The sequence below is a fragment of the Mastacembelus armatus genome, chromosome 4 (assembly GCF_900324485.2).
Source record: "Mastacembelus armatus chromosome 4, fMasArm1.2, whole genome shotgun sequence".
Lineage (NCBI taxonomy): Eukaryota > Metazoa > Chordata > Actinopteri > Synbranchiformes > Mastacembelidae > Mastacembelus > Mastacembelus armatus.
In genome coordinates this window covers 20,518,562-20,532,858 of record NC_046636.1, presented here as the reverse complement: position 1 = coordinate 20,532,858, position 14,297 = coordinate 20,518,562, and the positions used below count along the sequence as shown (strand labels likewise).

At 45.3% G+C, this 14,297-nt stretch overlaps 3 protein-coding genes across 19 annotated transcripts in view; 1 reads left to right on the top strand and 2 right to left on the bottom strand.

The window, feature by feature from the left end:
- The window catches only part of fryl (furry homolog, like), a 60,428-nt gene extending 52,550 nt beyond the window's left edge, over positions 1 to 7,878 (top strand). For 15 of the 17 annotated variants that reach the window (XM_026305018.1, XM_026305021.1, XM_026305022.2 and 12 more), the window contains 8 exons: positions 1,198 to 1,405; positions 1,567 to 1,716; positions 1,923 to 2,021; positions 2,774 to 2,842; positions 4,028 to 4,045; positions 4,865 to 4,975; positions 5,479 to 5,672; positions 5,900 to 7,878. In XM_026305018.1, coding sequence (XP_026160803.1) covers positions 1,198 to 1,405; positions 1,567 to 1,716; positions 1,923 to 2,021; positions 2,774 to 2,842; positions 4,028 to 4,045; positions 4,865 to 4,975; positions 5,479 to 5,672; positions 5,900 to 6,140 — 1,090 coding nt within the window. In that variant the 3' untranslated portion in view covers positions 6,141 to 7,878. The remainder of the gene's footprint in view (positions 1 to 1,197; positions 1,406 to 1,566; positions 1,717 to 1,922; positions 2,022 to 2,773; positions 2,843 to 4,027; positions 4,046 to 4,864; positions 4,976 to 5,478; positions 5,673 to 5,899) is intronic. The other 2 variants (XM_026305010.1, XM_026305020.1) reach the window with 1 other exon arrangement.
- A 252-nt stretch (positions 7,879 to 8,130) lies between these two features.
- On the bottom strand, positions 8,131 to 9,911 carry zar1 (zygote arrest 1). Its single transcript, XM_026305233.2, has 4 exons — positions 9,148 to 9,911; positions 8,782 to 8,874; positions 8,540 to 8,614; positions 8,131 to 8,439 (listed from the first exon to the last, which is right to left on the bottom strand). Exons 1-4 carry the CDS (start codon positions 9,856 to 9,858, stop codon positions 8,296 to 8,298), a joined length of 1,023 nt encoding a protein of 340 aa, XP_026161018.1. The 5' UTR covers positions 9,859 to 9,911; the 3' UTR covers positions 8,131 to 8,295.
- Positions 9,912 to 10,504: 593 nt separating this feature from the next.
- Positions 10,505 to 12,401, bottom strand: slc10a4 (solute carrier family 10 member 4). Its single transcript, XM_026305283.1, has 3 exons — positions 11,875 to 12,401; positions 11,492 to 11,702; positions 10,505 to 11,032 (listed from the first exon to the last, which is right to left on the bottom strand). The coding sequence occupies exons 1-3, from the start codon at positions 12,399 to 12,401 to the stop codon at positions 10,505 to 10,507; spliced, it is 1,266 nt and encodes a 421-aa protein (XP_026161068.1).
- Between the last annotated feature and the right edge of the window lie 1,896 nt (positions 12,402 to 14,297).

Here is a 14,297-nt window from a genome sequence, read left to right as displayed (position 1 = left end):
GAGAAAACTCTGATTTGAAATGTTAATTTAAGTAAACAGTGTCTTAAAATGAAATCATGATTATTTTCACTGTTTGTGTAATGACGATGATGAATCTGAGTATGGCTGCTTGCAAAGATACGTATTAAAGTATGTCCAACTTCTGTGAGATGAAAGCTTTTCAGATGATATGATGGGTAATTTCTTTGGTATGGCTCCCATGTGGGCTAGGACTCTGAAGGTCTGCCATATGTTGGCTCCAGTCCACTTCTAAACATTCCCTCCTCAAAGTGGGCCAGTTCTGGCTGGAAGACAGAAGTACAGTTGCAGTTTTAAACTAGCTAACTCAAACAGAAGAAAAAATACTGAACAAACATGCGCACACACACACACTCTGCTACTCATTTAGCCTTTTCTACCATAAGTGACTGTAATACTGGTCTCTTACTTAGCCAGGCCACATCTAAAACATATTCAAGTTTGTATGTGGCTAGTCTCTTTGTGTGATTGTCTGAAAACAGCTGGGTAATAAACAGTTTAGTGTTTTTATGTGTATGAGCATCAATGTGAGTGGGAGAGAGTAAGCTAAAAACAGCTCAGCAACACTCTACCACTGAGGCTGGGAGCTGGCTCTGGATTTGCAGAAGTGCATGCATGTGTCAGTGTGTGTAGTGTCTTAGCTTGTATAGAGCTCTCTGCTTTCCTGTGTGGGATGGGAGAGCAGTGCACTAGTGCTGTTAGCAGTTGCAGCACAATCGTGCAGCAGACGAGGGGGAGAGAGTAAGGGAAAAAGGAAGCGATATTTGGGGTGAGGATGAGGACGGAGACTGTGTCCGCTGCGGCTCTTGGCAGTGCAGGCTTTAGATACTTATATTCTGTCTGCTTCTTCAGGCTGTTTGGTCCTACAGGCCTGTGAGTATCTGCTGTATGTGTGTGTATGTGTGTCTGTCTCTGTCTGTCTGAAGAGAGGGAATGTTTACCTGATGCTAAAATGCTAATAGCTAATGTTGTTATTGTGCTCTAGCACTGCAGTAGATTAGAGCTCTCAGTATACTGCAGCAGAGTCTGCAGTGAGTGAGGCAGATACAGCAATGTGAGGTTGTTTACTGGCAGCGAGTGACGACCAGCATGCGTGTGTGTTTACATGTCCTTCAGTAGAGACTGAGGGGAGTTTAAAACATGTTGGGTCGTAGCTTAATGTCCCCATGTGTGTTTCAGTCAAGATGAAGGTGACGCAGACTGCTTCCCAGAGATTCAGGCCTCCCCGCCCCCTTCGCCCTTCCTCTCTGCTATCCTGGCAGCTTTCCAGCCTGTTGTCTATGACAATGAGGAAGATGCTTGGCGTTGCCATGTCAACCAGATGCTGTCAGATACAGATGGCTCCTCTGCTGTTTATACGTTCCACGTGTTCTCTCGACTCTTTCAGGTAACTGCCTACTGATATTTTTTTTGGGGGGGGGGGGGTATTTTTGTCTTCTTTCACTGGCACTAGTACCGTTTTTTTTTTTTTGTTTTGTTTTGTTTTTTTTAAACCAGTGAGCCTTCACATCAGGTTTTATTTTAATTCTCCGTTTTTGCTTAATACAGAACATTCAGAGGAAATTTGGCTCCATTACACATGCATCTGTGCGCTTTCTTGGAGAAAGGCTCCAGCGAATGGGTAATCAGTTCCTCAGCTCCCTGGAAGTCATGACATCTTGCTCCCAGTGCCCCACTGTGCTGCTGGATGCAGAGACGGTGAGGCTGTCCTGCTGTCATTTTAAAAGAACTGTTATAATGCAGTTACAAGAACAAGTAAATTATATTGCAAATAGTGCAGCAAGTTATGCATATGCCTTAATCTGTATGTGTGTCCTGCCATAGGTATTTTTGTGTCATGTACTGTGTCTGTATTGGGTGGCATTGTAGGTTAATGTATGTGGTGTCCTGTCTTGCTGTTGTAGCTGGTCTCTTGTGGGCTGCTGGAGACTCTGAAGTTTAGTGTACTGGAGTTGCAGGAACATCTGGACACCTACAATGCCAAAAGAGAAGCAGCAGAGCTTGTAAGTCACCACGTTGTCGACACCAACCATATCTCCTTTCACATCCTCTGTGGGCCTTTCCCTCAGGCTGCCTTGCCTTCCTTTGTGAAATACCGTTTCAGTAGCTTTGTGTGCGTGCCTCTATGAAAGTGCCTCATAATGCTGCTTCCTCTCCTGAAAGATGAGCTTAGGAAGCACATGTAAATACCGCTCCATAGAAAGCCAGGAGGACATCAAGACAAATAGCTGATGTTGTACAAGATAAGCCCCAGTATGTCTCATCAGCCAGAAACATTGGATCAGTGTTGGCTATGAGTAGATTTAGCTGCCGTTAGTGTCTGAATCACTAGTGACATTCCCCGCTGACGGGATAAAAATAACCCTCATTGCTCCGGTGTAGAAGGCCAGGCAGTAGAAGCTGTGATGGCTGGTAGGATGGATGAAGGGGGAGGGGAATGAAGACACGAGATGAGATTGCAGAAGGTTCTGGGATGTAGAGTCGCTAATTGAATGAGACAGCAGTGGTCCCTGAAGGGCTAGATATAATCCCGTGCTCTGGAACAGACCTTCTTTAATTCGCTAAGTACAGCACTTATTAAATCTCCTCCCTGGCCAGCCTTTATTATATACATGCACAAATGTAGACATATATGTAGAAGGGAAGTAAAAAAACAAAACTGTTGCACTTTTGACCTACCCCTTATATTTATGGGGGGGGTTTTTTCCCCCTCTTGTCTCGTCTCTCACTGGTTTGTGTCATCCTCATCCTCTAGTGGCTGGAGAACTGTAGGAAAACCTTTGGGGACAAAGACTGCAATCAGCGGACTAATACGCATGCACAGGTAGGCTTCATCACATACCTGTTTGAATTATGGGAATGTCATTTGTACGATCAACATGACTTTAGGAATATGGTGCAGAAATCATTTAAGAACGTAACCGAATAGTGATCTGGTGAATTTTGCCTCTGCCTTGAAACTCAAAGTCCAACTGAAATTCATAGCATGAGAGATGTTATATACTGTACCTGGTGAATTCACTGAACCATTTCTTCAAATTAATCTGTTGTAATGCTGTTAGTTTCCCATTTACATAGATGGGGAATCATATGGCTTCACTTTAAGCAGCCTGCTACACATCACTGGTCAACACTCCAAATTAGCTTCCCGGCTAAAGTCTCCTTATCCTGGATCCTGTACCACAAAAGTTTTACTATGTCTTGTGTTTCCCTCCTCGGGCTAGGCCCGCCAGCTGCTTGTCAGTCAAACAGAGACATACCCTTCCAGCTGTGACAAAAAGGAGCATTGCTCATATTTTCCCATAGATTGTTTTTCTTCCTGTCAAAAAACAAACAAACATTGTTTTTGACTGGGGAAAAACAGATGATTAAATGTGATTTCAGTTGGACTTAAAAGGACAACCTGGTAGGTTTGCCTTATACAGAAAGTTGTTGCTTAGCGTGCATAGCAGATAATTAAGTCAGATACAGTGACGAGACATAAGGATTTGATGACAGACATTCAAGTTTTCCACCTGCACTCAGTTGTGTGGAGTCTTTGCATGATATCTTACACCAAATATCTTAGGATTGTAGACACTTTCACTTAGCTTGAGCTCCTTGCACAGATCTGTGGACTTCATGCTCAGTTTTCCTCTGTGGTTTTCAGCCTCAGAACTTTTATCTCAGCTTTAAAACTGTGTCTCCAGGGCAGCACATTCAGAAGTCTTACTCTACTCTCCTTCCCCTCTACTGGACCATATCTTTTCTGTCTGTCTATCATACTGTACTGTAAAGGTTTCTGATACTGCTGCAGTGAGCTCACATGTTTCACCACTGAGCCTTCCCTGACCTGTGTGAGGGGAAGATGATAAAGCACTGGTCCGTGCCCATCAGGTCACTGTGTCTCAGCTGCCATGTTAAAGCTCACTAATTCTTGGTCTTTCTCTCCTTCTGTTTTGTTTGTTGTTTTTTTTGTGTGTGTGTGTGTGTGTGTGTATGTGTGTGACCTGCTCACCCTCTTGCTTAGCACATGGAAAATCTAGCAGTAAGTGGTTCTCATGTTATAGACTCTTTAATAATCATGACATCCAGACAAAACACTGACCATCTCATCTCTGTGTACATACCTGCGCCTCTGATTGCCACAGACTGTGCTCTGCCTCCACCACCTGCCCACTTCTGTATATCTGTTTGTGCCTCGACAAAACCTCCACTCAGCTGCCCCATCCACCCAGTGAAAACGTGCTTCTGCTGTCCTGTATCGCAATATGTTTTATTTCTGTTGCTCCATCCTGACTGTATAATTAAGCATCTTAACCTCTTTGCACTGCACATTGATTCTGTCTGCAGATAGTTGAAGAATTCTACAGTAAGAGTTACTGATGATTGTAGAGGGTGGTGCTTGCTGGGGTCATCAGTAGAACAGGATGGGGAGAAAAATGATGATCTTGTTTTAGATTACTTTCTTTTTTGCATGTTTGTTGTTCCATTCCCATATCTGTTTAAACCACGTTTTCCTGGATCAGCTTCTAAACTCTTAGTAATTGCCCACTTTGTTTGGGGCATTCATCTAGTCAGCCATACCTGGTCACAGTGGCCCATTGGGAGCATTGCTTAAGGTGGTAGTTGATAGTTTTCTGATTGAGATCTCAAGACTAATTCTATTAGTAGACTCATCTCTTGCTCCACGGCCCAAACCGGATGGCACTTTGCTCTAGGCCACGTTAACCATTTCATCAACTCCCACGTCTCTAACCCAGGATATACCCATCTCTCTAATCATATGATCATCGGTGTAATTTCAGTGCAGCCGAAGTGAATGTAAGCTGGCATGTAAACTGCAACTGCTTTTCTGTCTCTGTAGGAGTTGGAGTTATGTCGCAGGCTCTATAAGTTGCACTTTCAGCTACTGCTGCTCTTCCAGGCCTACTGCAAGCTCATCAGCAGGGTGGACACCATCAAGAGAGAGGCAGAGGTGAGGCTGAAACACTTTCAGAGTTGGGGGATTGCTTCAAAATGAGCTGGATGGGCATGTGTACATTTGTTGTAGAGGTCTCTTTATGAAACATGTCTGAAATGTGTTTTACATTTAGAATTATAATTTATACAATTATAGTTTTGCTAGAGAAAGATAGTGTGACCTAGCTTATATTGGTCTTGTCTTTGTGAGGCAAACAACAAAACAACAAAAAATACAGTTCAGTGGCTAAATATCATTGTTTAACCACAGGTTGGATAAATAATCATTGCTGAACCTGAACTGCAGTTGATCCTTGTGTTACATCGCGCTGAGCTTTAATTAGATTGAAGTCCTTAACGAAATTTCAATTTTCTCATATGGAGTGATGGAGTCAGGCTTACTCCAATTAATATTGACTCAGTTATTTTATTTTTCTGATCTCCTGGGAGGATTTTGCACTTGTGTGCTGTGATATTCAGCTCTGGGATGTTAATGATTCTTATGTCTCTGTTTCTAAGGTGACCAACATGTCTGAAGAACTCACTATCCTTGAGAGCTGCTTGAAGGAGGCAGAGACAGGAAGTGATGGCCAAGAGGATGTGTGTATGTCGGACACTGCCCAGGCCAACACAGAGACGGCCATCCAGTCACTGATTGAAACCCTGAGAGCCAGAGACTTCAGCTCGGCCCTCTCACAGGTCAAAGTCTTTAGGTAAGTCCAGAGCAGGTCTGAAATTCAGTCAAATTACACAGTCAAATTACAAGTTTTACTGCAGAAGTTATAAACAGAATTACAAATTTAGGTTCTTATCATTCTACTGACACTTATAGACTTGAAAATATGTGCTTTTCGCTGCTGGGAATATTCTGCATGTTCAAATTTCTGTTGTTCAAAATCTTACCTGCACACACTAATAGCCCAACATCCTTTGTCTTAAGGTCTTTGTGGCCCCATGACATATTCGGCAGCGAGACAGACAATGCAGTCCAGACGCTTCTGCACATCTATTTCCGTCACCAGACGTTGGGCCAGACGGGCTGCTTGGCGGTGGTAGGCCCCAGCAGGGACCTGTCGCAGGCTAGCACCCGCCTCATGGAGCTCAACCTGCAGATCCGTGAAGCTCTGAGCCAGGCGCAGGCCTGCCAGCCCCACACCACCATGGTCAGCACTGGACTGTGAGCCTGTGCACTGCAGGCTGGAAGCCTGGACTAGACTGGACAAATACAACCCCACTCCCCCTCTCCACTCTACACAGACCTCAGCTCAGCTATAGAGAGAAAGTAGACAGTGAGGGGATCAGAGGAGGACGAGAGACTTTACATTAAAGGGCTAAAGGATGTGTGGGAATAACTGTGACTCTTAATATATTGTTCTATGTATGAATGCCTAAAATTAACATCTTTACCCAGACTAAGCCAACTTGCAAAATTCAGTTGCAATAAGTCATGAGCTGGTGAGCCTGGGAAAGAATAAGGAAGGACGCAGTGAGATTAAAACTTTCTTTTTTTTTTTTTTTTTTTTTTTTAATTCTTTTTTGTTTGTCTGCTGGATCCGATCGGACAGGCCTCTCGTACTGACCGGTGGCGGCCTCCGAGTCTGGTCTCAAATAATGTGCTGAAGCATGTAAAGACAGTCCAGAGGAAGTGTCAGATGCGTGAGGACACACCATCAGGATTCATAAGCAAACACCGAAAAAATGTTGAGAAAGTTTTCAAAAGCATGCTTGAAAGTGAAAAGCACTGCAAGAATATTTTTTTGAGAAATGTATTTTTTATTAGAGCTAACATCCTAGGTTGTAAATGTTAGGATATTTAACATGTAATTGTAACCCCGCAGGATATGTTTGCCTTCAGGGAGTGTAAAAAGAGAAATATATGTTTATTGATCTGCTTTGAGAGGAGAGTCCCCTTCAACAGGTCTTTACGCAAAACTTACTCTTTAACCAAATAAGTAGCTGCCTTTAGAGACTCTTGACTGTGTGATATATATTGGATATTCTGGTATACACTCACACAATGCATATAATTGCACACAAGTGCAGACTGGCTACAACTCATTATGGAAACATAACTTATTTTACTCTGTATATATTTTAGAAAATGTATAGTGTAAAACCAGTATTTTTCCCTTGTACTTTTGTGTAATGCACTGTTCATCCAAATAGGATGTATGTATAAAGCTAATGTGATGAGAGAAAGCCACAACCCCATTTGAGTCAGTAATAATCTGCTCCACCTTTTTCATCCACTCACAAACTTCAGAACCCAAAGGCTGCCTCAGTGGTGGTTGGTTATGGTCTTGCAGAGGGGGGGGGGCAGGGCTCATTTGGGACAAGCCATCTGTCTGCATTTGTGATAGAAGTGGCATGGGAGATCTAATGTAGCCCCCCCCCCAACCCACCCTCCAGCTGGACCACACCAAACCAGCCGAGCTACGTCATATGCATTCCTTCTCTCCACTGTGATCTTTTTGTTAGCATGGCACCCCAGCAGAGGCTCTGCTTAAAGCCTCATGAAGTGGAAGATCAAGGTTTGTCCATGTAGACTGATCACATTGCAGAGCAGCACTCGTACTCCATGTTTTTGATGCAGCCTTTCCAAGGAGGAACAGCTGCCATTAAAAGCTGTGCTATGCTTTCAGAATGGCCTTTCTTGCTGCTGTGACTGCAGGACATGAACATTATCTGAATGCTTTCTGGAAATCTTGTCATGGCACATTAATAATCACTGTACTCATTCCTCAGAGAGCCTTTCCCTCTTGCTGGTCTGGTACATTTGAATGCTGTTAATTATTTAATGAATGTTATTTACCTGGAAGATGTTTTAATTTAGAGGTGCATTATATATATATATTTTTCCCCCCTTGGTCACTCACATACCAGCCTTCTCTGGGTAAATAAAAACCTACTCATACAGTATCAGCATTGTTTTCACCTCCATTATTGAACTAACCAGCCACTATCACTACTATCAAAGGTCTATTCTCAAACATACAATATTAGGCATCCTGATGCACACTCTTCGTACTAATACTCTTGAAGTGTACATAGTATTTGTGCACTTCCAATAACAGGACTAGTCTGAGCTTCAAGATCTCAGTACACCATGGTTTACCTGGAAAAATGCAACATTAGAGTGCAAGTTATCCATTTATTACATTGTCAGGCGTGTTGGGTTTGCCAAATTCATCAACACAAAATGCATGAAATAATGTTTTGAAACAGCAAATACAGTTTGAATCCAAGATGCCATTATTGCATCTGCAAAGTGGCTCTGGGCTGAAGGTTCCTCCTCCCCTCCCAGGACTGCTGTGCTACAGGGAGAGAGGCAGCTCCTTAGATGATGTATTTGAAGCTGAAAGTGCTGTCGCAGGAGAGACGCTTGCCTTTGCATCTCCCACACAAGTCCTGTCTGTGGGGCCGTTTGGGATCCACATGGCGCTGTGTTGTTGTACAGGAACAACGTGCTTTGTTGCAATTCTAAAAAAAAAAAAAAAAAAAGGGGGGGGAGAAGGTGACTCAGTTGAACAGTGGCAGACTTCGTGTTTTAATTCAGGAGAAAGGTAGAAAACAGGCTTACGTGACATGTGATGTCCTCGACACGATATGGGTTGAAGTCCTTCATGCATTTCCTACAGTACTGTTTGAAGTACACCTGGAATACACCATTCTGTGTTTAGAGCAGCTGTCCCATACTGTACAGGTTGGCTGAGAGCCAGATATTACTGGCCACAACTATGAGCTTAAAACACAGTTAACTCCTTTAGTGCAATGGGGAGGGGAGTAAATTAAAAAAATTTAAAAAAAAACAAAAAACCTCACCTTATTGGTGCCCTGAACACACCACACATACGCACTCTCCCAGCGCAGATTGCATTCTCTGCAGTGATAATATCCATACTTCTGTTCCAGGAACTGAGGGACAGAAAAGCAACCGGTTTAAGACTTTTTAGGTCACATCAGGAGACTGGCCATTGAATTGGCCATAACCCAGAGTCCATGACCCAAGACATGAGAAAAGTTGTACCCAAGTGTGTTGTAGGATCAGAATCCAAACCCAGACCCAACAACTTACTTTATGATAAACGTCATGTATGTTGCTATTATTCTGATGTTATTGAGTTTCTTATGATCTTTATTCTCCTTCAGACTGAAGATGTGGAGCAGCAGCATTAGGTGTGAACTCACCTGAAACCGCACGCGCGCCTTGCCCTCTGACCCCGCAGCAGCTGGCTGCGCATTTTCGCTCGTCACCTGTTTGGACTTGGTCTTTTTGCGCTGCTCCGGGACTTTCACGGTCTTTCCCTCCTCGCCGGTCTGGTTTTCCTCGCCCGTCTTCCCGTCGCCTTTATCCGCGGAGTCGGGTGCGTCACCGGACAGGTCACCGGTCTGCGCCTCGCTACAGCACACTTCCTTATTGTTGTTGTTGTTGTTGTTGTCGTCCACCAGGAAAGCGGTGACGCTTCTGTAGGCGATGGGTGAATACACGGCGAGGGTGCGCGGGTAGCGCACGGCGCCCGCTGCTTTGGGGCTGTCACCGCCGGGCGTCGCGGGGGGCTCCTGCCTCCTTTTGCGTCTGAAGTCCCGTTTCATGGCCAGGAGTGTCCGCGGGCCGATGGAGCACTGCACCGAGGCGTCTCTCTTCGGGTTCACCTGCACCGCCACATCTTTGGTGTTTGCTTTCCGCAGCCTCGGGGTGAGTTTGGGGTTGATCTGAGATAAGATGGACTTCAGCTGGGCGCGCTGCTGGTTGTTGAAGGCGTCAGACGCGTCCCCGTACTGGGAGAGGTAACTCTCATATTTCCACCTGGCGTCTTTAGACCTGGGGTATCTGCCCGTGTAGGGGTTGTAAGAGGAGTAGAAATAGCTGTCGACTGGTTCGTCACCATACGTTGCCATTTTTTTTTTTTGCTCAACCAGCCAAGGCCTGTAGGTGCAGCTGTTTAAATAGACTGGGCGTCACGTGCGGCCCGTCAGATTACTGATTGCGCTCAGCTGTGGTTCCTTCTCACTCACCAAGAACAACAGACACACGGCGAAGGTACAAGTTTAATTTGGTTCTTTTTTAATTGATACACTTTGTTCTCTTAGCTCTGTCTATTGTCTATGGCGCACGGACACTGCATTGACACTGCGTGGATGGAAACCTGCACATGTATAACTGTGTTGTTTTTCACTCTCTTACACACACACACACACACACACACACACATACATACATATATACATATATATATATATATATATAGTCCCAAAGCAGTGAAACCACCTGCTGTCAGGCTTTGATGTTGCGTTTACTGATAAATGTAATTTTCGCTTTATGTTTACAGCAGCGATGCGTTCAAACGTCTTGTTTTTTTTTTTTTTTTAATCACTGTAAGAGACGTGAGTCATGAATGAAGCTTATGACGTGAAGCACCGGTGTTTCAGCAGCCAGATCAGTGTTAGACATTCAGGATTTCCCTGCGTCAGTGACAGGGATCGAAATGAAGAATCCACCCGCAGATCTTCCCCGCTCCACCACGTCTCTCTTTTGAGTTGTACGTCAGACTGGTGTTGGATCCGGAGGACAGGGGTCCAACATGATGGAGTTTGGGTCGCTCACTGTCACGGCACCATAAGAGGAGTCAAAATCCTCATCATCATTAAACCTTTGATATGTTATGTTCGTGTCCTCGCCGTCCCCCTTGGGATCTGGTTTGTGCAGAACCTCCTTCCTGTAGACCCTGTAGGCCACGATGAAGACCCCGGCCTCGGCTGCCTGGAACAGGGCGTACAGCAGAGGGAACATGTACATCCCTCCCATTAGCTGAGGGGGGAAGGCCAGCTTCAGGATGGCCGTGCACAGCTGCACGTTCTGGCAGCCGGTCTCCAGGGACACTGACCTGCGGCTGTTGGGCGGCAGGTCGAAGAGCACAGCCAGGCCGTACCCCGCAGCGTAGCCGCACAGTGGCATCAGGACTGCCACCATGTAGACGGAGGGCGGGATGGTGGACAGGAGCTCCGGGCCCAGCATCACTCCAGTCAAGATGAAGAGCATCATGAGGGTGACCAGCAGAGACCACAGGGACGCCTGCAGAGACAGGAATTCAGGACGAGGTCAGAATGATTTTTCTGTACATGTGGCAGCGTTTGCATGTCTGAGGGACAATGTGTCGTCAGGGTTACACCTTCTGAGGAAAACCTGGGGTCTTGAGTCAAAAATAAAAACTGAGTCGACTTTTTAAACACATGGGCTGGATTCCGCATCAGTGCGTCTCTGCTGCCTGACGTCACGGCACTGATGTGGAGCTCCCTCACGTGTTGCTTTTATCAGAAATGAGAGGGTGGGGCTCTTCCGGGCACAGTGACTCTGATGTCATTGTTCTTGCGGTCAGCCAGCAGCCCCCACCCTCTTCCACCTAATACCCAACACAGGCCACGTTAGAAAATTACGCAGTGCGCTTTTGCGCAAAGGTGATCGTTAAACACAAGTCCTCTGGGTTCACATGGCACATAAATGGTTCATGCACTAACTGTTAAATTAAATTACCTTTAAAACTATGTCTGCCACGCGTGAGTAGCGGTACCGCAGCATGACTCCTAAACCGATGGGGATGAGAGTGCTGCACAGGGTCAGGATGATGGCCCCGAAGGGCATGAGGTTAACCACGGGTGTGTTGATCCAGGCCCGGCTGTAGATCCACAGACACAGCGGCATCAGCACGAGCGCCAGCAGAGTGGACGATATGGTCATGATGATGCTGGGAAAAGGAGAGAAAACACGCGCTGTTAGAGCAGTGCATGATGGATCTTATTAATCTGTCTCTGACTTTAAGATAAGCATGTGCGTAAAGCTGCCCTTCTTTGCATCATTTTACAGCTCCAACTGACAAACCACTACATCCTGTTTCTGCGTGAGTTCAGCAGATCTACCTTAGATTCATCTCTCCGTGCACCAGCAGGGACATGATGTTTGACAGGTTCCCCCCAGGACAGCAGCCGCACAGGAGAACGGCCATCGCCGCCACATCGTCCAGAGAGAAGGCTAAAGCCAAGAGAAAGGCCACCAAGGGCATGATAACAAACTGGCACACCAGAGCCAGCAGCACCCCGATGGGTCTGCGGACATGTTCCCCGAGCTGGCTGATCTCCACCGTGCAGCCCAGCCCCAGCATAGTGAAGCAAAGGACAAGTCCCACAAATACATTGATTCCGTGACTGAGCGGGGAGTCCCAAAAGGCAGGCATCAGCTGAGGAGGTTCCGTCGGCGCAGCGGCCATAAACTCAGCTCCAGCGACAGTCCTGAAGTCTTTAAGAAAAACGGCACCGTCGGCCACTTCTAATACAGACATGACCGCGTCTTCCGGAGAATCCGCTATTTGCTTCACAGTGTCGGACATAAGAAAGTCTATCAAGTCGGCATGGTGTGAGTCGCCAGCCAGTAGGCTCGAGTTCTCCATCGCGCAACAGGAGGACAGTCTTCACAGAGGGCTCGTGCCTGTACTTGCTCGTGCGTAAAATGAATCCCCTGGTGGCTCACTGTCAATAATAATTAAAAAAAAAAAATTAAAAAAACGGCGGAGGAGTCAGTGGTCGGAGTTGTGACGGTGCCACAGCACTGTCTTAAAGCGACTGGTGCCACGGATAGGCGCACATTGTTGGAGCGCAGTCTGCGCACGGTTTGAAGCTTCAGACAGTGGATGGGCCAATTAATGACGGCCAGACTGTCCTTTTAGACTGCGCCCTACAGATTTAGACGCGTGGAAAATGAAGTACAGCAGTGAAGGCAATAGCCTGCTTGAATGAAAACTGGACTAATCAGTATATTTGCAGCAAACCCGCTTTTCGTCGCGCAGTTTCTTTCATGAAGTACTGAATTACGCACGAGTCCTACTCTAAAACTGTGTTGCCAGGTCTCATATCTGGTTTAATATATGACTCACTTCAGTATTTACACAAATCAGTGACTACAGCTGGAATTAAACTAAAAGCTGTGGCACCGACAATGGCTGAGATGAGTTGACGTTTTCTGGAACTCAGCTTCAGATAACTAGAATTTAAAACACATGAAACTGGTCAGAGCAGTAAATATGCTCATGGTGCAGCCCAGAGTCCTTTAGGGTGGAACATTATTGCTGCATTAACCGCCAAATATATTCTAATAGAAGCTGGTCCTGATGACTTTGACCAATATATTTATTAGTAAGGTGTTTTAAAATTATTTTAATTGAAAAGTTTGACTTGTGTTAAAATGTAATCTTCACAATATTTCATTAAAGCCAAGTATATTTGCTCAGTCTGCTCTCATTCTGCCTTCTGCAGGTCAGACCATGTAGGCAGTATTTGTGAAATGTTGTGGTCTGATGTTGTGACACTTGGTTCTCCACAGTGATAGATTATATCATGTGCAGCATCACTTCACCAGCATTAAGGAGCCTTGTTGTTTGTGGTTGACCACATCTGCTCTTTCTCTGTGTGTGTGTGTGTGTGTCTGCAGCCCACACAATATGCTCCACCGGACAGAAGCTCTGTCACACAGACGAAGCCCAGAGAAGATAAAGGCGCTTGACGTCACATGTCCCTGGAGCACTGAGGCTGGAGTGGCACAGGACAGTCTACACCAGTGGCTCTCATCCGGGAACACACCATGTCCCCTCTTAACCAACAGGTGAGTCCAGGTACATACCGCAGCACCGGTCTGTGTTTGGAATGCATGTGTCACCTTCCCCTCAGTAGCTGAACATAACCCACTGAAGCATTAGTGTGGCTTAGTCTGAACATGAGTTTGATTTTAGAGTAATCTGTCATTTCAGTGAGCAGCTTTTCTAAGTCAATTAATAGTAAAAAAAAAAAAAAAGAGCAGGCTCAAAGCCATTTTTATCAGACAGAGATCTCAAAGTGAAGATCAAGAGCACAGGCCAATATTCAAAGGACACAACTGTGAGTGTGCTTTATGTTTTAAGGCCAGTTATGTTATCAGATTTGAGAAAGCAGCTCTATAGGCTCTATAAAGCGGGTTTGCTAAGTTTGTTAAGTCTGAGGTCAATGTTGAGTTTTCATTTACAGAAGCAGGTGTATCAGTTACTGTAGTAACTCTGTGAAGCTGGTATTTTTCTAAAAAGCCCATCACAATTATTAGTTTTCACACATTTAAATAATTCAGATCATCAAGCAAATGTTAATATTAACCACAGTAAATCCAAAATGCAGTTTTTAAATGATGATTTCATTTATTAAGGGAGAAAAAGTCTCCAAACCTGCATACTGCCCTATACGTTTATAATATACTCACAGTTTTTAGTCTTTGGTCAGTTGGGGTGGAGGTGTTGTGCCTACTGGCAGCAGGAAGGAAGGAC

Excerpts from the sequence above, each read along its gene's own strand:
- zar1 (XM_026305233.2), bottom strand. The coding sequence starts at position 9,858 with ATGGCAACGTATGGTGACGAACCAGTCGACAGCTATTTCTACTCCTCT. Across the intron at positions 8,615-8,781 it reads GTGTTCAGGGCACCAATAAG|GTGTACTTCAAACAGTACTG; the intron begins GTGAGGTTTTTT and ends GGTGTATTCCAG. Across the intron at positions 8,440-8,539 it reads TCGAGGACATCACATGTCAC|AATTGCAACAAAGCACGTTG; the intron begins GTAAGCCTGTTT and ends TTTTTTTTTTAG.
- slc10a4 (XM_026305283.1), bottom strand. The coding sequence starts at position 12,401 with ATGGAGAACTCGAGCCTACTGGCTGGCGACTCACACCATGCCGACTTG. Across the intron at positions 11,703-11,874 it reads CACGGAGAGATGAATCTAAG|CATCATCATGACCATATCGT; the intron begins GTAGATCTGCTG and ends TCCTTTTCCCAG. Across the intron at positions 11,033-11,491 it reads TGGCAGACATAGTTTTAAAG|GCGTCCCTGTGGTCTCTGCT; the intron begins GTAATTTAATTT and ends CTGTCTCTGCAG.